Raw genomic sequence first — 24116 nt, forward strand, 5'->3', positions numbered from 1 at the left:
AAGTTACATGATAATACTTTTAAAATGAATAGAAGGAAATATTTTGCCAGAAGATGTGGTTACAACGGTTAGCATATCTGGGTTTAAAATAAATTTGGACATGTTCCTGGAGGAAAGGTTCATAGTCTGCTATTGAGATAGACATGGAGAAAGCCACTGCTTGCCCTGGGATTGGTAGCATGGAATGCTGTTACTATCTGGGTTTCTACCAGGTACCTGTGACCTGGAGTGGTCACTGTTGGAAACAGGACACTGGGCTAGATGGACCATTGGTCTGACCCACTATGGCTATTCTTATACTCTTATGTTCTAACAAATACATAATCTAATAAAATATGCAAGCACACCTGGATATCCATTTTGGTCTACATCAGTTGCTCCTTTAAGTGAGTATCCAAAGCTTGGTGGCATGGCTCGGGAAGCCCATTGGCCTTCTAGTGTCTGCGATGGCAGAGAATTTAAACCTGTAGCCCTTCCATTGTAGATGTAAACAAGGCCTCTCTTTTCATCTCCGCCATACGGTGCACCAATGGCAATATCTGTGGACAAAAGTAAAAGATCGGCAAAGCTTGCTGAAGAACATTTCAAGCACGTGCATCCTGTTTAAAACATTCCTATCCCATTCTGAACTTCCTTTTTCACAGTTTTTCATTATTTTCTTATTTCAAACTTAACATACCATCTTACAACAAACATATTGAGATGTCCATAAAGGGGTAAATTCAAGACATGGCACTGGAATTCTATAAGGGTAGATCCACGTGGAGCTGTCTTTATAGAATACTAGTTAAAGTCCAAAGTTTTCTATAGCATCGTGCTTATTGCTTGGAATGTCCATGACCCTCCCAGTTCCACTCTCTCTTGAGTTGCATGCCAAAGAAATTAGGCACTCAGTTTATAGAGTAGGGTCATAGATCAGGGTAACCATAAACTATTGCCAATTGGTGCTTGTTAAGGTCAATTATTGAGACTTATCACCAATATGCTTTTCACTGGGATGTTTTAATGCGCATTTTTTTTTACATTGTAAGTAGCATATTATGCCATAATGAGTTATTAGAATATTTTACTGTTGTAATTTTTCATGCCTATATCTGGGTTATGCTGGCTGTACACCATCACCTTGGATGAATTTCTTCAAAAAGGTGGCAAATAAATCCTAATAATAATGAATTAAGTGCCAATTTAGAACTAATTGGCAAATTAAGTTACGTAAATATCTGACCATATTCTATGACCGAATGCCCAGTTATGCGTCTAACTTTGGGTGCCATTTATAGAACTTGGGGGGGGGGGGGGGGGAAATAAACAAAATACGATTTACTTAAAATATAGTTCATTGTTTAATAATTATAAAAATATCACAGAATAATAATGCTATGTGAAAAGGAAATAGAAATAAATCTCTTATAACAATAGCACCATATGCTCTTCACTGATATGTTACTCTTAGTTTGATTCAAAAGATGATATTATTAGGGACTGCCCAGCTACTAGGCAGACCAGACGGCCACCGAGGGCAGCAGGATTTGGGAGTGGCTGCATGGCCCTGGCACATGCCACCTCCTCACAGGCAGGCCTGAAGATTAAAGAAGCATTCACATTGTTTAGGACCCCTAACCACGGGACTGTACCGAGGCACCACTTTCTCGTGCCCCCCTCTGACAGCAAGTCTGCCTCGGAGGGGGCGGATACTTCAGCATAGGCCTGTGCTTACAGGGTCTGTGCAATGCCGATGCTTCTTTAATTTTCAGGAAGGAACAGAAGGAGGTAGGGGGATGACTGTGGCAGGCCCGGCAGTGAGAAGAGAAAGAGAGAGATGATGGATGCAGGGTGAGGGTAAGGAAGGGAAGATGAGAAGTTGGAAAACTGGTGGGGAGGGTTCAAAGGGAAGGGGGAGATGGAGAGATGCTGGCAATCTGTATGTTGGGGGGGTAGAGAAAGGAAGAGGAGATGCTTGACTGGGGGAGGGGGGGTCGGCATAGATAAAGGTTCGCCTAGGGCATTTGATATCCTTGGACCAGCCCTGGGTAAGATAGTATCCCTTACATGATTTTGTGCTCAAATATCAGAAAATATCATCATACCATTGAAGCCATCCTGGTCCAGGTCTCCAAGTGGTGCTATGCAACTTCCAAATCTTGCAAAGATCTGAAACCCGTTCAACCTTGTCACAGTTTGAAAACCATCTGAGCTTTGTTGGAGGTAGATGGAGACCTGACCCACCTCTTGCAGCTTTCCATCGGAGCCACGATCCATAAAGAGAGGGGCTCCAATGAACACATCCATGAAACTGTGTAGAAAGGATAAAAGTTTCAAATATATGTGTGTGGGTAGAAGGGTATATGATGTGAAGCATGTTGGGGAAGAGGTGTCAAGAAGGTGGTAGTATGTGCATATGCACCTTGAGAGTGGGGAGAGGAGATCAGTGGGGGGGCAGTGGGGGCAGTTCACTCTGGGTGCACGCTGCAAGGGGGTGCAGGAAGCAGCTGCACAGCTGTCGGCTCCGCCAGTTCCCTGCTCCCTCTGACGTTACTTCCTGTTCCAGGGCAGGGAAGCGGCAGAACCAACAGCCTCACAACAGCTCCCTGCACCCCCAGGAAGTAAGAGCAATGCACTTGGGGGGGGGGGGGTGAAGGTGATGCGCTGGGGGTTGTTGTGATTCACTGGGGGGAGGAGGTTGATGCGCCGGGGGGGGGGGGGGGGGCACAGCAATGATATGCCCCGGGTGGCAGCTGACCTAGGAACACCACTGGAGGAGATGGATCTGAAAGTGCCTTGCTGATTCTGTTGTTTTCCCCTGTTACTGTGGCAAAGTGTGGAAGGGGAGAGGGGTGCTTCAAATGGAGTGGTGGTCAAAACTGTAACTGTTTCCTCTAGAATACAATGGGGATTGTTTATGGTTTAGTTCTTTACATACACGGTGTTCGGAAAAAACGAGACTCCTTACATAGTTTCAAAATACTTTGCAATTGTTTGTTTAAACATTTAGCATAACCTTTGAAAATACATTACTATCATGTTTGGGTTTTTTTTTTTTCTTTCTTGGTTAATTCAGAATTTGCGTTCAAAGTGTCCTCCTTCAACCTTGACACATTCACAAAATCTTTGACGCCACTGAGCTGTTGGCTCAATTAATTCCTTAATTAACAGCTCAACTGTTTTGCAAGTTCAATGCGCTGGAGTTCCATCCTGTTCAAAAATACTTAGAAATGTTTTGAATTTCAGACAGAAGTTTCTGCTACAGTAGGACATTTTTGGACTATTTGGAAAAATGTTGGGAGTCTATTTTTTCCCCCAAACACTGTATATGTTAATCCAATGTTTCCAATTTTCAAACCCATTCAAGATAACACTTTTTTTTCCTACATACCACATTTGCACATATCCTTTCTGAAAGAACTGCTGCACCTACAGACAGAGAGATGGACATTGATCCTTTGTATACCCCTCTGTGCACCAGTTCTGACCATAAAAGGACTGACTAGGGAATCCCGGTACTGCACATTTATGGCCAGAATTGATGTAGGCCAGAAAGGAGGCTTTGGGTATATTTCTTCATAGTGGTGGGGGGGAAGGATGAATCCTGCTGACTTTTTTTTATAAATTTTACAAAGCAGGTGGGAGAGAAAAGGAGTGACTGGCAAGTTGGGGGTAAGGGGTGTGTGTGTGGAGGGGTGGAGGGGGGAGTTATCAGTTTTGAAGAATAGGCCAGGGCCAGGAAGGAGGAAAGGGGGCACTTGTCCCCAGGGACATTTATAATGTTGGACATTAGCCTGGGATGGAGAGAAGGAGAAAGCAACAGTGGCTTCTAGAGACACTTAAAACGAGGGCAGGGGAAGGCAGGAATGAAAGAGGCATTAGAACCTAGGGATATTGGCATTTTTTGACAATCCATAGAAGCGTTACCCAGTTAACTTTAAACCTGTGATTTGGTTGGCCAGCACTGAATATCAAAACTGACTAGCTAAGGTTTAATCCCATCCCTACTGCCCTCTTTTTGTCCTAACTTTGCAAGAGGGAGGGCTGGAGGCTAATTGAAACAGCTCATTTTTTTTCCAGATAACTCCTGAAGTGGACAAACCTTTTGAATACCAATCTCAAGGGGCACAAGGACCCTTGATGAACAATATCCTTTTGTAAATCCAACCCACTTGTGGCTCAAAGGAGCACAGTTGGCAATCCCTGTTTTAAATTTTACAATACACACTCAATAGAGTGTGCCACATTGTACAAGACATACAAGGCGAATACATCATAAACCAGAATTCAAGATGAGAAAATGTATATGCTAACAATGATTATAAACTACTTACCCATCCCCATTAATATCAGTAGCCGCCACAGAATATCCAAAATACGCAGCCATCTGGGCAAAAGGGTGGAAAATATTTTTAAAAATATATTTCAATTAAGTTTAATTTTGATTTTTAACATACACAGTTAAAGATCTAGGGTCAATATTCAGCATATTTTTAAATCCTGGCTGTTTTATACTCAGATATTTAACAACGGTGTCAGCCCTTATCTGGATAATTAACCAGATATAGTTGGGACAGATACCTACCTGAGGGTCCTTTAACGATTAACGTGTGCTAAATGATAAAACACCCACAGGAATATAATGGGTGTTTTTTAAATCCATTACCACACCTTAGTAAAAGGACCCCCTGGTTAGCGGACTGAAAATCAACTCTGATCATGTAACTCTTGGCTCTGCCCAGACTCTGTCACTGGTCTGCCCGGATAGTGCTGAGAATCTGCCTGGATATTCAGTGGCACTATCCGCATAAGTTGACGTTCAAAAGGTATTAATCCGCAAACAAACCTTTTCCGGAGATGGAAAGGCGGTAGAACTAGAGGACATGAATTGAGGTTGAAGGGGGACAGACTCAGGAGTAACGTCAGAAAGCATTTTTTCACAGAAAGGGTGGTGGATACATGGAATGCCCTCCCGTGGGAGGTGGTGATGAAAACAGTAATGGAATTAAAACATGCATGGGATAAAAACAAAGGAATCTTGTTTAGAAGGAATGATTCCGCGGAATCTTCGTGGAGATTGGGTGGCAACAGCAGTAATTGGGAAGTAAAACCAGTGCTGCACAGACTTCTACGGTCTATGCCCTGATTGTAACTGAATAGATATGGATGGGCTGGAGTGTAAATTTTAAGGGGCTTCGACGTTAGCTTCAGAACTTTTAGTACAAGAACAGTCCTGGGCAGACTTTTACGGTCTGTGCCCTGAGAAAGGCAAGGACAAATTAAACTCGGGTATACATATAAATGAGTTTATCTTGTTGGGCAGACTGGATGGACCGTTCAGGTCTTTATGTGCCGTCATTTACTATGTTACTACTACTACTACTATGTTACTATGTAAGTGCCACTGAATATCTGTGTGTGCAATTTAACTTGGAAGGTCCCTTGCTTAAATCCTTGTAAATATCAGATTCTATGAAATCAAAGGGCTGCATTTACTAAAATGCACATTATTAGTAAACAGATCCATTGCATAAAACAGTTCCTGCAGTAAAAAACGTGCTGTAAAGTGTGTTAGCCTTGGACTGTGAAAAGTGCAGGCCAGAAATATTTGAGGTCAATATTCAAAAAGGTTTAACCAGGCAGGAGAGGTTCCTGTCTGGTTAAACCCCACTGAGCTGGCCAGCTATCGATATTCAACAGCACTTTACGCTGACTGCCTCTGCTAATGGCCATTCCCTAACCAGCTAGTTTAGGGGAGATCCAGAGGTAACGCTTGGGCAGAGCCAACACAGTTAGCAACGATATAATCATTCTGCTAACTGTTTAAGCGAGCACATAAAGTTAGGACAGCAAAAAGGCTGTCCTAAATGTATTCACCAAGGGGCCCTTTAACAAAGTGGCGATAAGTCCACGCTAAATCAGAACTACTGCAGGCACAACGCGGCAGCCAGTGGTAATTCTGGCTCCAGTGTGTGCCATTTCCAGCGCATCAGAAACATTTTTTTTTCTAGCCTAGCGCTAACTCGACTTTAATTGGGCATCGCCGCGCACTGCCCGTGTACTGCCAGGTCACCGCAAGGGCCCTTACCGCCACCTCAATGAGTGGCGGTAAGTGCTCCCCACCGCATGGCCATGTGGTATGAGTTATCTTGTCGCAAGGCCATTTTTTGGAGGGGCATTTTACTTGCTGCGGGAAAAATGGCTCCTGCCGCTACCGCAGGGCCCTTTTCCCCCCAGCTTAGTAAAAGGACCCCCAAGTTAACAGGCACTGGTCTGAATACTGGCCGGTGACTGGTTAACTTCCAGGTCAGCACACATGAAAATCTGGAGTTAGTTCAGCTCACAGTTGGGAGAAGCTTACAATCAAAGTAGTTTATATATTATATACAGGTTTTTATTTTGTTCCTAGTGGGATCACAAACTGAGGTTTGTTTGTTTTTTTTGTACCCAGGTTACTGGAGGGTTAAGTGACTTGCTCAGGGTCACAAGGAGCTATAGCAGAAATTGAACCCAGTTCCCCTGCTCCTCAGGCCACTGTACTAAGCATTAGGCTACTCGTCCACTCTGCTTATTACCACCTGCTGAATATTACCCCCCCCCCCCCACCCCTTTAAATAAATAAATAAAATAATATGGTAACATTTTTAGTAAATCTGGTCAAACTTTCTTTGTGTTTTTATTCATCAACAATTTAACATAGAATATAATGCCTGAGCTTTATTTAACACGAGTTGTCTGTTATCACTCTACTGAAGGCTTAAAATAGAAAAACAAAACACCAATATTATAAAACACAGAAATGTTCCTTGCACGTGTACATACACTGAAGAGAAAGCGAAGATACTTACCTGTAGCAGGTATTCTCCAAGGATACCAGGCTGATTGTTCTCACATGTGGGTTGATGTCCGCGTCGGCCCAGGAAACGGAAATTTTTCCCAGTAAAAATAAAAAAGTTTTGCCAGAGTCTTCTGGCGCGCGAGCAGTGCACCGCGCATGCGCGGACGACTTCCTGCCCGCTCAGAGAATACCTGCTACAGGTAAGCATCTTCGCTTTCTCCGAGGACAAGCAGGCTGCTTATTCTCACATGTGGGGTATCCCTAGCAACCAGGCTCACTCAAAACAGTAAACATTGGTCAATTGGGCCTCGCAAAGGCGAGGACATAACAAAGATTGACCTGAAACCATAAACAGCTGAGACTGCAGCCTGGACAGAACAAAAATGGGTGTAGAGGGGTGGAGTTGGATTCTAAACCCCAAACAGATTCTGCAGCACTGACTGCCCAAACCGACTGTTGCGTCGGGTATCCTGCTGAAGGCAGTAGTGAGATGTGAATGTGTGGACTTGCAAATCTCTTCAATGGAGGCTTTTAAGTAAGCCACTGATGCAGCCATGGCTCTAACATTATAAGCCGTGACATGGCTCTCTAGAGTCAGCCCAGCTTGGGCATAAGTGAAGGCAATGCAATCTGCTAGCCAATTGGAGATTGTGCGTTTTCCGATGGCGACTCCCCTCTTGTTGGGATCGAAAGAAACAAACAACTGGGTGGACTGTCTGAAGGGCTTTGTCCACTCCATGTAAAATGTCAATGCTCTCTTGCAGTCCAAGGTATACAAACTGCTTTCGCTAGGGCGGGTATGAGGACGGGGAAAGAATGTTGACAAGACAATTGACTGGTTCAGATGGAACTCCAACACCACGTGTGGAGGACTACTCTGTTGTGATGGAACTTGATATAAGGTGCATGCACTACCAAGGCCTGAAGCTCACTGACCCTACGAGCTGAAGTAACAGCCACCAAGAAAACGACCTTCCAGGTCAAGTACTTCAGATGGCAGGAATTCAGTTGCTCAAAAGGAGCTTTCATCAGCTGGGAGAGAACTACTTTGAGATCCCATGACACTGGTGGAGGTTTGACCGGGGCATTGCAAACGCAAACCTCTAATGAAGCGAACAACTAAAGGCTGTCCAGAGATAGGCTTACCCTCTACACGGCGATGATAAGCACTAATCGCACTAAGATGAACTCTTATGGAGTTGGTCTTGAGACCAGACTCTGACAAGTGTAGAAGGTATTCAAGCAGGGTCTGTGTAGGACAAGAAAGAGGATCTAGGGCCTTGCTGTCACACCAGACAGCAAACCTCCTGCATTTGAAAGAGTAACACCTCTTCGTGGAATCTTTCCTGGAAGCAAGCAAGACTCAGGAGACACCCTCTTGAAAGACCCGAGGCAAATTCTAAGCTCTCAACATCCAGGCCGTGAGAGCCAGAGACTGGAGGTTGGGATGCAGAAGCAACCCCTCGTTCTGGGGGATGAGGGTTGGAAAACAATCTCCACGGTTCCTCGGAGGACAAATCCAGAAGAAGAGGGAACCAAATCTGATGCGGCCAGAAGGGAGTAATCAGAATCATGGTTCCACAGTCTTGCTTGAGTTTCAGCAAAGTCTTCCCTACTAGAGGTATGGGAGGATACGCATACAGGATGCCTGTTCCCCAATGCAGGAGAAAGGCATCTGATGCTAGTCTGTTGTGGGCCTGAAGCCTGGAACAGAACTGAGGGACCTTGTGATTGATCTGAACGGCAAAAAGATCCACCGAGGGGGTGCCCCACGCTCGGAAGATCCTGCGGGCAACACCCATGTCCAGTGACCACTCGTGAGGTAGCATTATCCTGCTCAGCCTGTCGGCTAGACTGTTTTTTACGCCTGCCAGATAAGTGGCTTGCAGAAACATGCCGTGACGGCACGCCCAAAGCCACATCTGGACGGCTTCCTGACACAGAGGGCAAGATCCAGTGCCCCCCTGCTTGTTGGTGTAATACATGACAACCTGACTGTCTGTCTGAATCAATATGATTTGGTAAAGCAGCCGGTCTCTGAAAGCCTTTAGAGTGTTCCAGATCGCTTGCAATTCCAGGAGATTGATCTGAAGACCTTTTTCCTGAAAGGACCAAGCTCCTTGAATGTGAAGCCCATCTACATGAGCTCCCCACCCATCCGTCGTCAGCACTTTTTGTGGATGAGGAATTTGGAATGGACGTCCCAAGTTCAAATTGGTTCGAACCGTCCACCACTGCAGAGAATTCTGGAAGTCGGTGGACAGTTGGATTACATCCTCTAGACTCCCTGCAGCTTGATACCACTGGGAAGCTAAGGTCCATTGAGCTGAACTTATGTGTAGGCGTGCCATGGGAGTCACATGAACTGTGGAGACCTATGCATTGGCACCTTCTGTATCGAGGGGGAGCGATCTTCTCGGCGCCGACACTTCTCGGGTGCCGACTCTCTTGACGCCCTGGAGCTCCCGGCACCATACGTCGAAGGAGAATGATGATGGTGCTTCTTCGCCTTTGCGCGACACCCATCATCGAGACTCCTCGGTACCGAGGAGGACGTGGAATCCTCACGTCTCCTTGGGGCCGGGTTTGATGAAGGTCGGTCCCAGGCGGCCTGCATAACAGGAGGCCTCGAGGCAGGTGGAGACCCGCTCGACGCCTCGCTGCTCCCAGCGCGAGTTGGTCTCTCAGCAGCCATTACCTCTCCTCCCGACGTCAATGCTCCTTTCAATGTCGACACCGCCGACCTCGGTACCGAGTCAATGTCGACGTCGAAGGACCGGACCAAGCCCCAAAAAGCTTTTCCCATTGGGCATCTCAAGACACTTCGGTCCTTTTCTTCATACGAAGACACAGACTACAAGTGGCTGGGCTATGGTCGGGCCCTAGTCACTGGATACACCAAGTGTGGGTGTCGGTACCTGAGATGGTCCGGTTGCACTGAGTACAACGTTTGAAGCCGCTGGGTGTCTTCGATGACATGGAAGGAAAAACGGCTTCGGCGAAATTAAACGACACGATCATTTAAAGGGCACAAAAAGGGAAAAACCCGACCATGCAGCCAAAAGGCCGGCCGCATCGAAAAGAAAGGAAACTTAAAAATAGGCAAAAAAACTAAAAAAAGATTACGGGAGTAAATATTTTTTTTTAATGACAAAATAATAAAAGAAATAGAAAAAATAGTCATCAGACTCTATTCCTAGGCCAAAAATGAGGAGAGCAGAAAAATCCTGTCACGTCACAGACAAAAAAGAACTGAGGGGACACGTTCGTGCGACAGGCGGGAAGTCGTCCGCTCGCGCACCAGAAAACTCTGGCAAAATTTTTTTATTTTTACTGGGAAAAATTTCCGTTTCCTGGGCCGACGCGGACGTCGACCCACATGTGAGAACAAGAAGCCGGCTTGTCCTCAGAGAACATAGGTTCCTACTTATGAAACAGCATTCTTTAAGCTGCTCCCTCAAGACTAAACTTTCAATTTTCTGTATTATTTGGAAAAGGTACTGATGTCAAAATTTCTGTTTGACGTCATATTATGGACGGCAATAATTAAACTGCTCACTCTGGTGCAAACTTTGCAGGTACATTTTACCCCCAAAGTTTGTACTAAACAAAGTAAACATCCATGGGTAGTGTTACTTTTTTTTTTAGTTCTCCCTGGAAAACAGGAACCCACAGAGGTTTGTTCTCGCTTTTCTGTGGGTACTTTTTTCCAGATAAAACACATGCATTTTTTAGAATCCAAAAAGATGCATACTGTTGCCTCCCTTGACCACTGTTCCCTCTAAGCTGAACGGCAGTCCTCCAACTGCATTGCTGCCAGTGGGGGGGTGGTGTTTCAATAATGTGTGTTCAATGTCTAGAGATAGGTAGGTTTCCTGGAATCCTGCAGAGCTTGCCTGTCCCTCTCTCTTGAAAGGTGAAACATCACCCCCTACTGGCAGGACTGTAGCAGAGCTGCCAAGGGAGTCAGCCTCCCAAGCAGGAGATATAGGGCCCGCCTATAACTCCGCCCCAACCCATGCAGCCTTCCCGTAGCTCCGCCCAGAACTACACACAGCTCCATCCAGAACCGCTCACAGTTCTGCCCTGACACAGTCTCCCTTTCCAGCGACAGCGGGAGACACCTTGAAAACATCATTTACTGGTGCCGCGAGACCAGGCATTTCCTGCTGTCCCTGGAAACGGAGCTGTTCAGCGGGAGATCCCGGAACTCCGGAGGGAGATGACTCGCAAAAGCAGGAGTCTTGGCAGGTCTGCTGTAGGAGGAAGAGGAGTCCTGATCAGCTTAGAGGGAACAGTGCTCTTGACCTAATTCTACATGCAGGAATGCCCCCGAAGAATATGGGTAAATTTTCCCCCTACTCATTTCTTAAATACATAAGATATTTCACCTAATACTTCCATAGTCTCATCAAGGAGTCCTCAATTGCATATTTTAATGTAATGCACAATAAGCTATAAAAAAAATAGTTGTTGATAGTTACTTGGATGTCCAGTACTCAAACATATTTGTGTTTTTAAACTGAGGTGTTTTTTTTTTCTAATTAAACATGAGCCTTCTCATGCCTAGAATGTAATTCAGCAGGATTATAGGGTTTGGTACATCAGACTGAAAACATGATTCAGTGCTTGCATTTAGGTTCTGCAATCAAAATGACATGGTTTTCTAAGGATTACTAGGAATTAAAATGTAACAGTGGTCATTAAAATGATTCTTGTTTCCAGCTGAAGTCCACGCATCCACGGAGTTTGTACAGGCAGCTATTTCAGAAGCTGAGGTTCATGTTTTATATTGCACACAGCTATTCATGAAACTGACTTTGTTAGGGGTAATTTTAAAAGAGGTCCCCTAGATGGGGGAGGTGAGAAGGCGCCTATGTTACAAAGACACATGGAGGCAACTGTGAAGGCACCAGAAAAAATAGTGCCAAGTGGTATTCTATAATGGCAAGTATGCGGGTATGTGCCGTTATATAATACGGGAATAGGAAAGGAGATACATGCCAATATGTAGCCGCAATCACCATGTCAATGGCAGGCTTAAGTGTTTGTGGCTATCTTACACTTTTGCATGTAATTTACACCAGGGGCAGACTAACAGTGATCTGGGCTCCTGGGTAATAAGGATCACTGCCCCCCCCCCCCCCCCCACTCCTCCCCAGGTCCTGATGCCTCCCTCTTCCCTTGCTTTTAAGCTGTCAGTGCCCAGCTCAGATATCTCTCCCCTTTCTCTTTTCCATCTTCTAAACCCCTCTCAAGGTACCGGCACAAAAAAAGCCCTGAGCACATGGGAGGGAAGTACTGGGGCCTGCATTGCCCGGTTGCCTGTATGGTCAGTCCATCCCTGGCTTACACTATTCTGTAAGCTATGCGCAGATCTGGCCACCCATTGCTCACCCATGATTCACCATCGTTTACACCTTCCTCGCACATGTGGGCATGACAATGCCCAGGTACGTTACAGAACAACACCAACCACATAAATGGGTACGTGCCAGTTAGTGGCATGTCTTACCCGTGTATGTGCTAGTATTCTGTAACATACACAGGTATTTGGTGCCTATTCATAGGCGTGAATTTATAAAATTACCTTTTATGTGTCTTTATAAAATACTAGTGCAACTCTGGCAGAATTTGCACCTAAATTGAAGTTGTGAACTTTAGCCCTGCTTGTGAACAGGTATAAATGGTAGCATGTACTTTATGCACATTAGAAAATGACATGGAGATGGGGACCCGCGGTAACCACGGGGATGGGGACAGGGACAGAGCCTGCAGGGACAGATCCCACGGGATGGGGAAGGGGACAGGGCAGGGATGGGGACAGAGACTGTGAGGACATGAACAAGCTTTGTCCCCGTGTCACTTTCTACTTTGAAGCTTGTTAATGAACTGGACATTTACTTATGTTTGATGCAGACGACAATATTTTTATTTTTTTGGAAAAACAAGCAAACATGCTGGCCACAGCTGGGAACATTTGCATGGGGGATCCTGTACATTCTCTGCTACCAGCACATCTTCTAAGAAGACATCTTCTATTGCAGGAGGGACTGTGGAAGACAGGAGTGCTAGACTGAATCCTCAGATTGTTGAGTTCTTATTCATCCACAGATTAAAAAATCATAACAGTGCTTCATAGGGCATATTTCTCCCCTCTAAGGCATACAGAACGGGTTATATTTTGTAGCCCAGGACATTTTAACAGGGTGGATTAGGATTCCTTGGGGTAGTAGAAGTCAGCTATTGTTGGGATTGGAAGGGTAGAGGGTGGTGGTGGTGGGAGGGTTATTATAGCTGATCTAACTATAAAATCATAAGTGTTTGAGGCTTCTGCTCTGCTAAGCAAACAGCAGCTCTGGAAAAACTGGTGGCGTACTGCCTATTTTGTAAGCAATACGTTGTTGTTTTTTCCGGAACTGTATTTTGCTTAGCAGAGCACTAGTGCCTTGTTATAAGACGGGCACTGCGATCGATTTAACATAGGACCGTATTCTATCAACATTTGCTACAAGTATTTCTAATGACATATGTTTACAGGTTTACTAACACCTGAGGAGGCTCACACGCCGAAACAAGGCCATAGGGTTAAATGGTCAGTATTCTCAATGGAGAAGGGTAGATAGTGGGGTTCCTCAGGGGTCTGTGCTGGGACCGCTGCTTTTTAAGATATTTATAAATAATTTAGAGATGGGAGTAACTAGTGAGGTAATTACATTTGCTGATGACACAAAGTTATTCAAAGTTGTTAAATCGCGAAAGGATTGTGAAAAATTACAAGAGGACCTTACGAGACTGAGAGACTGGGCGTCTAAATGGCAGATGACGTTTAATGTGAGCAAGTACAAAGTGATGCATGTGGGAAAGAGGAACTCAAACTATAGCTACGTAATGCAAGGTTCCACGTTAAGAGTCACCGACCAAGAAAGGGATCTCGGCATTGTTGTTGATGATACGTTGAAATGTTCTGCTCAGTGTACTGCGGCTGCTAAGAAAGCAAATAGAATGTTAGGTATTATTAGGAAAGAAATGGAAAACAAAAGTGAGGACATTATAATGCCTTTGTATCGGTCCATGGTGCAACCGCACCTCGAATATTGTGTTCAATTCTGGTCACCAAATCTCAAAAACGTTATAGTGGAATTAGAAAAGGTACAAAGAAGGGCGACAAAAATGATAAAGGGGATGGGACAACTTCCCTATGAGGAAAGGCTGAAGCAGCTAGGGCTCTTCAGCTTGGAGAAAAGATGGCTGAGGGGAGATATGATAGAGGTCTATAAAATAATGGATGGAGTGGAACGGGTAGACGTGAACTGTTTGTTTACTCTTTCCAAACATACTAGCACTAGGGGCCATGCAATGAAGCTACAAAGTAGCAAATTTAATACCAACAGGAAAACCTTTTTCTTCACTCAACATGTAATTAAACTCTGGAATTCATTGCCAGAGAATGTGATAAAGGTGGTTAGCTTAGCGGGGTTTAAAAAGGGTCTGGATGGCTTCCTAAAGGAAAAGGCCATAGACCATTATTAAATTTACTTGGGAAAATTCACTGCTTATTTCTGGGATAAGTATCATTAGGATTTATGGATTTATTTACCGCCTTTTTGTAGGAATCTACTCAAGGTGGTGTGCAATAAGAATATATCAAACATGAGCAATAGACAATTACAGCAGTAAAAATATTCAAATAACAATACAAAGTATGGCATAGTATACTACTTACAATGTCAACACCATACATAATAGAACATTTTAACTGACAGTGTAGGGTATAAGCAAAGATGGAACATATAGATAGGTAAGAGAGTAAGAGGAGTTAGAAAATAAGGAGAATAATTTAAAGAAAGGTGCACATGAGGTCAGAGAGATGGTTAAATATTATCTCAGCTAGAGTAGGTGTGGATAAACATGCCCTGCTGCAGTATGTGCAGCCTGTGTCACTCGTGTGTGTGAGTGAGACTAACAAGTTAGATATAAGTTAGTTACTTCTTCCATTAAAGGCTTGGTTAAAGAGCCAAGCATTCACCTGCTTCCTGAGAAGAGATAGTCTTGTGTTAAGCGGAGCCTTTCAGGCAGTGCACTCCAGTGCGTGGGGGCTACTCCGGAGAAGGCTCACTTGTGGGTATCACATTATGTAATGTCTTTTGGAGAGGGTGTGGTTAGTGATAGTTCTTGAGAGGACGTTAGTGTCCTTGGAGGTGTGTAGAGGATCATCCTATTCTTCAGGTACTCAGGGCCATTTCCTTTGAGGGCCTTGAAGATCAGACATTGAGTTTTAAATTTAGCCCTGTCTTGTATTATTTATTTATTTATTAGGATTTATTTACCGCAATAAAATGTATTGAGCTTTTCTGGGATCTTGCCAGGTATCTGTGACCTGGATTGGCCACTGTTGGAAACAGGATACTGGGCTTGATGGACCTTTGGTCTGTCCCAGTGTGGCAATACTTATGTACTTATGTAACTGTGGAGGCAGTTACGCATGTAACTACTAATATTCTAGAAGATGTGAGCAAAAATGCTAGGCACGCCCCTGACCTGCCCATGCCCCTCCCAGGTCCTCACTCCCTTGCAGTTGTGGGTTTTGTGCACACATCTTACAGAATACTGACAGTTACACACATCACTGCTAACCTGCGACAATTAACACCAAAAGCTAATTATCGATTGTTGACACAAATTAGCAGCTTGTTAAACAATTAAGTTATATGCGTTATGGCCCTTATCTAGGGCATGTTGAGTTAGCTTATTTTTACAGGACATATAGCACAGTAGAAGGGGCTGGGTAGAGCCACAAAGCACCAAGAATTATACACAAAGGGAGAGGGGCATTTGGTCAATACCTGTACAAGTTCTCTTAAAATATAGCAGCTTCTGGATGAGGCTGCAATGTTGTCTTGCCACAGCCATGAACACATAAAGTTCCCTGCTGCTGCAATATACAGGCAGTTAGCATAAAACTTATTGAAATGCAGTCCTCAGGTACTACAGTAGCTAAAAAAAAAAAAGGCTCATTGCCACTGGATGAATATGGACTCCAAGGTGCCAAAACTGAGGTCTTTTAAAAAGGCAAATGACAGGCAGGAGAATAAAGGTAGATGCCTAAAACATCCTTATTCCCAGGCTAGTTAGATGCTTTTATTTAAGGCAACATTTTTCAGGAAAACCTTTTAAGGTGTCTTTACTTTTTGAATATAGAAAGTTAAATGTAACATCTAATTTAAGAGTCTCTAATGACATGTTCAGTCCTTTTTGAATATCAGGCTCCTAGAGTTGAAAACCACTGCTAAGCAACTACATTCCCTCCACCCCCAACTCCATCCCCACAACCACCCACTGTTTGGGATTTATTCATATAGCACTATAGCAAATTACATGGCTGTAGACATCAAATGTAAATACAATAAAAACTAGAGCAGGTTACATAAATGCTCTACTGTAGGATATTATATACTGTAGAACTAAGCATACAATAAAAACTCTACATACATCCAATGACAGACAAAATAAAATACATATTTAAGGAGGTAGAATTATAAGGTGGGTTTGACATTGAGACAACATTGAAGTTTAGGGGCATAAGGAATCAAGGAGCCCTTTTACCAAGCCGCGTAGGCGCCTACGCGTGCTCAATTGGAGTTACCAACCGGTTACCACGTGGTCCTTGCAGTAATTTCAATTTTGGTGCACGTCCGCTACATGCGTCTGAAAAATATTTTTTTATTTTCTAGCATGCGGCAGCTACGCGTGTAAACCATTACCACCCAGTTACCGCATGAGACCTTACCACTAGGTCAATGTCTTGCGGTAAGGTCTCAGACCCAAAATGGACGCACGGCAATTTTCATTTTGCCACACGTACGTTTTCGGCAAAAAAAAAGGCATTTCTTGTAGGTGCACTAAAAAATAATTCTGCGTGCGCCGAAAACATGCGTCTACACTACTGCAGGCCTTAGTAAAAGGACCCCCAACTATCTAGACAAATAAAGAGGGAAGCTTCAATAGAAGGCTTTGTGTGCTAGGACCAAAATTTTATATTTCACATGATAAGGAATGGGTAACTGGTGTGTCTTTTTCAAGAGGGGTGAAATATATATTAGATGTCCCTGTAATTAATCTTATATTAGCATTCTGGACCGATTGTAGGCATTGCAAAAAATATACAGAAAGACCACAGAGTAAAAAATTCACATAGGGGCCCTTTTACTAAAATGCGTAAGCGTTTACGTGCGCCTAACGTACGTCAAAAAGGAGTTAACACCTGGTTACCACATGGCTCTTGCGGTAATTTCATTTTTGGAGCCTCCAATATGCATGTCTGAAAAATAATTTTTATTTTCTGGCGCGCATCCGCTATGCGCGCTGAGTGGCATTTGACGCACATAGGTCATTACCGCCCAGTTACCACGTGAGAATTTTTCGCTAGGTCAACGGCTGGTGTTAAGGTCTCAGACCCAAAATGGATGTGCGCCAATTTTGATTTTGCCGCGTGTCCATTTTCAGCAAAATTTTTTTAAAAGGCATTTTTTGTAGGTGCGCTGAAAAATGGATCTGCGTGCGCCCAAAACACGCTCCTACACTACCGCAGGCCATTTTTCAGCACACCTTAGCAAAAGGACCCCATAATGTAGTCTACTAGTGACCAAGGCATGAATCGGAGTCAGAAGTGAATCAATCTGCGAATGGACACACTGAAACCAGGATTCTAAATTCAGGGACACAACCCTAGTAAATGTTTTTTTATGAGCCTCCTATGTGGTACGAAATCAAAAACTATGCTGAAATCCTAGTATACTGCAATCAGCTTATGGTTCTCATCTATTTCTCTGGTCACCTAGTTACAGAATTTGACAAGATTTGTCTGAAATGATGCCAATACTACTGGATTCACTATTCTGTCCTTTCACAGAGTCTATTCTTCCACCACTGAAGTGAGGCAAACAATGGTAAAATTATGTATAATCATACCTGATAATTTTCTTTCCATTAATCATAGCTGATCAATCCATAGACTGGTGGGTTGTGTCCATCTACCAGCAGGTGGAGATAGAGAGCAAACTTTTGCCTCCCTATATGTGGTCATGTGCTGCCGGAAACTCCTCAGTATGTCGATATCAAAGCTCCATCCGCAGGACTCAGCACTTAGAGAATTACACCCACGAAGGGACACTCTGCCCAGCTCACCACCGCCGAGACGGGGGAGGGGAATTAACCCAGCTCATCCCCACACAAGTGGGGGAGGGGAATCCGTCCAGCTCATCCCCGCGGAGCGGGGGAGGGACACCACACCCGCCGATGCGGGGGGATCTGGCTTATCCTGCAACCGCAACCGCGGGAGGAGCTGACTGACCCTAACACCGCCGAAGCGGGAGGGGTACAAAGCTGCCCTACAGCCGCACGAAGCGGGAGGGAGTGCCGGCAGAATTTTAAGTCTCAATCCAGCCCCGTAAAACGGAGGGGAGAGGAATGCAGCAGCTCACTGTAACACAAACTCGTCTTAACTCTTGAAGAATCCAAGTGAAAAAACTTGAACACGAAGTCTTTCTGAAGTAACTGAAGACTAAACTTGAACCTGAAATGCAACCAGAATAAAAACAGTACAGATATCTGGGAGGGGCTATGGATTGATCAGCTATGATTAATGGAAAGAAAATTATCAGGTATGATTATACATAATTTTACCTTCCATATCATCAAGCTGATCAATCCATAGACTGGTGGGATGTACCGAAGCAGTACTCACCCAGGGCGGGACATTGAAATCCCTGACCTCAACACTGAAGCTCCAAACCGGGCCTCCGCCCATGCAGCCACAGTCAAACGGTAATGCTTGGAGAATGTATGAGCCGAAGCCCAAGTTGCCGCCTTGCATATCTCTTCCAAGGAGACGGATCCGGCCTCTGCCATCGAGGCCGCCTGAGCTCTCGTGGAGTGAGCCTTCAGCTGGATAGGCGGCACCTTCCCCGCGGCCACATAAGCCGCTGCAATGGCTTCCTTGACCCATCTTGCCACTGTAGGCTTAGCAGCCTGCAGCCCCTTACGAGGACCTGCAAACAGGACAAACAGATGATCCGATTTCCGGAAATCATTGGTCACTTCCAAGTATCTGATGATGACTCGTCTCACATCCAGATATTTAAGAGCAGAGTACTCCTCTGGGTAGTCCTCCCTACGAAAGGAAGGGAGACAGAGCTGCTGATTCACATGGAAGCGAGAAACAATCTTGGGCAGGAAGGAAGGCACTGTGCGAATAGTCACTCCTGCCTCAGTGAACTGCAGAAAAGGCTCTCGACATGAGAGCGCCTGGAGCTCGGAAACTCTTCTGTCTGAAGTGATAGCCACCAAAAAGACTGCTTTCAACGTCAGGTCTTTCAGAGATGCCCTCGACAAGGGTTCAAAAGGCGGCTTCTGCAATGCTCTTAGTACCAGGTTGAGATTCCACGCAGGCACCACTGAGTGCAGAGGAGGGCTCAGGTGATTAACTCCCTTGAGAAAGCGCACCACATCTGGCTGCGAAGCCAGGGAAGCACCCTTCAGGCGGCCCCTGAAGCAAGCCAGAGCCGCTACCTGGACTTTAAGGGAACTGAGCGACAGGCCTTTCTCCAGACCTTCTTGCAGGAACGCCAACACTGAAGAAATTGGAGCAGTGAAGGGAGAAAGTGAGCCTGCTTCACACCACGCTGCAAAGATACGCCAAACCCTGGCGTAAGCAGTAGAAGTAGAGCGCTTCCTCGCTCTCAGCATAGTGGCGATGACCTTGTCTGAGAAACCCTTCTTCCTCAGACGCTGCCGCTCAATAGCCAGGCCGTAAGACCAAAGGGGGAGGGATCCTCCATCACCACGGGACCCTGATGTAACAGGCCCTGCTCCACTGGCAGCCGCAGAGGATCGTCGACTGAGAGCCTGATCAAGTCCGCATACCAGGGACGCCTGGGCCAATCCGGACCCACCAGGACTACCCTGCCGGGATGCTTTGCCACCCGGTCTAGCACCCTGCCCAACATGGGCCAGGGCGGGAACACATAGAGAAGCTCTTGTGTCGGCCACTGTTGGAGAAGAGCATCTACTCCCAGGGATCGAGGGTCCCGTCCTCTGCTGAAAAAGCGCGGCACTTGGCAATTGGCCGATGACGCCATCAGATCTAGGCTCGGCTGGCCCCAGCGCTTCGTGATGTCCAAGAACGCCTGAGCAGATAGCTGCCACTCTCCGGGCTCCAAGGTATGGCGACTGAGAAAGTCCGCCTTGACATTCATGACTCCGGCAATGTGGGCCGCTGAAAGCTGCTCCAGGTTCGCTTCCGCCCACTGGCAAAGATTCATAGCCTCCTTGGCTAGAGAGGCGCTCTTGGTACCTCCCTGGCGGTTGACATAGGCCACAGCCGTGGCATTGTCTGACAGGACCCGTACAGGCTTCAACACCAGTACCGGGATGAACTCCAAAAGCGCCAACCGAATGGCTCTGAGTTCCAGGAGGTTGATAGACCACTTTGCCTCTGCAGGAGACCAGAGCCCCTGCGCTGTCCTTCCCAAGCAGTGGGCTCCCCAGCCCGACAACGAGGCGTCCGTCGTGACGACAATCCACTCTGGGGTCACCAGAGGCATTCCCGCAGACAACTTGTCTGTCTGCATCCACCAGCTCAGCGCCTTGCGCACTGCTGGGTCCAAGGGAAGGCGCACAGCATAATCCTCCGACATCGGATTCCAGCGCTGCAGCAAAGAGTGTTGAAGTGGTCTCATATGAGCCCTGGCCCAGGGCACAACTTCCATCGTGGCCGTCATAGAGCCCAACAGCTGCACATAGTCCCAAGCCCGAAGGGGAGAGGCTACTAGGAACTGGTCCACCTGAGCCTGAAGTTTGACAATCCGATTGTCTGGCAGGAACACTCTGCCCACTTGGGTGTCGAATCGAACTCCCAGGTACTCCAGGGACTGAGTCGGGCGCAGCTGGCTCTTCTTCCAGTTGCTGATCCATCCCAGGGAGCTCAAAAGAGCAACTACCCGGTCCACAGCTTTGCCGCACTCTGCATAAGAGGGGGCTCGGATCAACCAGTCGTCCAGATAAGGATGGACTTGTACCCCTTCCTTTCGTAGGAAGGCCGCGATGACCACCATTACTTTGGAAAAGGTCCGCGGAGCAGTAGCCAACCCGAAAGGGAGGGCTCTGAACTGGAAGTGTCGTCCCAGGACTGCAAAACGCAGAAAGCGTTGATGAGGAGGCCAGATGGGAATATGCAGGTACGCTTCCTTGATGTCCAAGGATGCCAGGAACTCTCCTGCCTTCACTGCCGCTATAACAGAGCGGAGAGTCTCCATGCGAAAGTGCCGCACTTTCAAGGCCCGATTGACCCCTTTGAGGTCAAGGATAGGCCGGACAGAACCTCCTTTCTTTGGTACCACAAAGTAAATGGAGTAACGTCCCTTGCCAAGCTGACTTTCTGGCACCGGAACGACCGCGCCCAGGCGGATCAGATTGTCCAAGGTCTGCTGCACTGCCACAGCTTTGACCGGAGACTTGCAGGGAGAGAGTACAAACCCGTCTTTTAAGGGTCGGCAGAACTCTAGTTTGTAGCCGTCTCTAATGACTTCCAGCACCCACGCGTCTGAAGTTATTGTGGTCCCCTCGCCCAGAAACGAGGACAGTCGTCCTCCAATCTGCACTGGGGCGTGGACCAAGACCCCGTCATTGGGTACGAGACCCTGGGGGAGGACCGGAGGGAGCACCTCCGGGACGGCGGTCTCTGCGAAAGGAATGCTGCTTGGGGGAGAAATTCCTCTTGAAGGAAGAGGGGGCAGAGGAACCCGACTTGCCCGGGCGGTACCGACGGGCTTCCTGCAACCGTCCTCTGGAGGTACCGGGACGAGTACTAGCCCGAGCCCTGACCTCTGGTAATTTCTTGCCCTTAGACGTGCCGAGATCGGTCACGATTTTGTCCAGCTCGACCCCAAAGAGCAGCTTGCCTTTAAAAGGCAACCTAGCCAGGCGGGATTTAGAGGCGTGGTCAGCAGACCAATGTTTCAGCCAAAGCCACCGCCGCGCAGAGATTGTCTGAGCCATGCCTTTCGCTGAGGCCCTCAAGACATCATACAGCAAGTCTGCCAAATAGGCTAAGCCCGATTCCAGGGCCGGCCAATCAGCCCTCAAGGAATGATCCGAGGGGGAAGCCCGCTGCACCATAGTCAGGCACGCCCTGGCCACATAGGAGCCGCAAACTGAGGCCTGCAAACTTAAAGCAGCCGCCTCAAAGGACGACCTTAAGGCCGCCTCCAATCTTCTGTCTTGGCGTCCTTTAGGGCCGTGCCACCTTCCACCGGCAACGCCGTTTTCTTAGTCACCGCAGTGATTAAAGAATCCACGGTAGGCCACAGATAGGCCTCACGTTCACTCACAGCCAAAGGATAGAGGCGGGACATAGCCCTAGCCACTTTAAGGCTCGCTTCTGGGACCTCCCATTGAGCCGAAATTAAGGTGTGCATGGCATCATGCACGTGGAAGGTTCTAGGCGGGCGCTTCGTCCCCAGCATAATGGCAGAGCCAACAGGGGCTGAGGGAGAGACGTCCTCCGGAGAGGAATTCTTCAAAGTGTCCATGGCCTGTAACAACAGGTTGGGCAAATCCTCTGGGCTAAAAAGCCGCGCTGCAGAGGGGTCATCCGCTCCATCCGAGCGGGGATCCGTCTCCTCCAAGGAATCCGCAAAGGACCGTTGGGAGACCTCAGACACGCTGCCCTCATCTACATCGGAGGAGACAAATTCCTCCAAGGCCTGGGAATCAACCCGAGGGCGTTTACCTCTGGGAACCTCAACCTCTTTACCAGACGAGGGAGCAGGGGCAGCGTTGTGCATGAGGAAGGCCTGATGCAGCAGCAAAACAAACTCGGGGGAGAAACCCCCCAGACTGTGCACTTCCGCAGCCTGGGCAACAGCCCTAGACGCACCCTCAACCGGCGCTCGCAATAGCGGGGGAGAGACATGCTGCGCATCCAAAATGGCGTCCGGCGCGAAACTCCGCGAAGGAGCCGCGCGGGAAGAACGGCTCTTAACTTTAGCCGCTTCTGTGCCGTCGCCCAAATTAAGGGCGTTCATGGCATTAATGTCTCCAACCTCAAGGGCGGCCCAAGAAGAAGCCGTCCGAGCCGCGTGGCCGGCCAAGATGGCGGAGGCGAGGAGCGTGGGATGGGCGTTTATGGCGGGAAAAACCGCCACGCCGGAGGAAGGACCGGGACATTCATCGGTCACGAAACTGTCACCCAACAAGGGCGAATCAGGCTTTAAGACCCCCGCATCCCCTCTAGAAGCGCTCAAGCGACCCGGGGAGCGACCCTTTGCGCCCTCGCCCTCCGACGCCATATGCCACGAGGAGAAGAATCGGGGAACCCCCTGCCCGCTATAAAAAGGTAAAAATTACCTGCTGTCCGCTCCGAGTTGTAACGACCTGGTGTCCCAGTGAGTAGCTGCAATAGACGCTTAAATAAACGTCGAAATAAACGCCTTTAAGGACGTTCAAAATTTATTTTTTTTTTTTTAACGGAGCCAGCGGGAGGGGGGAGAAAAGGAGGGACCTGGCACCACCAGGTTTGCACTTGCTCAAAAGAGCCCTCAACCCCAGGCACTCAACAAAACCTAAAAATTAGGCTTGGAGGCCTAGCCAGAGCTGCTGCTGTGTGTGACCACCACCTGCTGAGATAGAGAACATACTGAGGAGTTTCCGGCAGCACATGACCACATATAGGGAGGCAAAAGTTTGCTCTCTATCTCCACCTGCTGGTAGATGGACACAACCCACCAGTCTATGGATTGATCAGCTTGATGATATGGAACTGTAATTTGCCACCTCCTCCCTACTGCCACTAGAGAGACATGTTTCACCCTCCAACAGATCATCAACATGACTACCTTCACCTCACTGGGGGAGGGAAGTTTTCATTCAATTTACATGAATAAATTGCTATTTTTACCCATCTAGATATTTGCAAATTGCCCTGACAATGTATAAATGACACAATTTTAGACTGCTCATGGTTTCTACTTGGAATAAATTAGGCATGCTAATATACAATGCTAAATAGACTTCCATCATATACAAACTGTTTCATCATACCTGCTCTCCTGTGAAATTGTGCAGGGATGCCATATTTTTCCCATCAAAAATGGATACCTGAAACAAGAATAAATGCTCTTCATAAATTGAAAAAATATTTGAGAGTTTGAAAATGTCACAATAATGGCAACAGTCCATTCCCTGTCAAGCTTAGAAAGATGTATACTCCATGGATTACATATAGTTTCCAAAGGCA

General features: G+C 46.8%; 1 protein-coding gene across 3 annotated transcripts in view; it reads right to left on the minus strand.

The window, feature by feature from the left end:
• Positions 1 to 24116, minus strand: part of ITGAV (integrin subunit alpha V) — a 162164-nt gene that overhangs the window by 59946 nt on the left and 78102 nt on the right. For all 3 annotated transcript variants that reach the window (XM_030210296.1, XM_030210295.1, XM_030210294.1), the window contains 4 exons: positions 23921 to 23977; positions 4317 to 4369; positions 2088 to 2293; positions 348 to 539 (listed from right to left, as the gene is read on the minus strand). In XM_030210296.1, coding sequence (XP_030066156.1) covers positions 348 to 539; positions 2088 to 2293; positions 4317 to 4369; positions 23921 to 23977 — 508 coding nt within the window. The remainder of the gene's footprint in view (positions 1 to 347; positions 540 to 2087; positions 2294 to 4316; positions 4370 to 23920; positions 23978 to 24116) is intronic.

The sequence above is a fragment of the Microcaecilia unicolor genome, chromosome 7, assembly GCF_901765095.1.
Source record: "Microcaecilia unicolor chromosome 7, aMicUni1.1, whole genome shotgun sequence".
In the NCBI taxonomy this organism is placed as follows: Eukaryota; Metazoa; Chordata; class Amphibia; order Gymnophiona; family Siphonopidae; genus Microcaecilia; species Microcaecilia unicolor.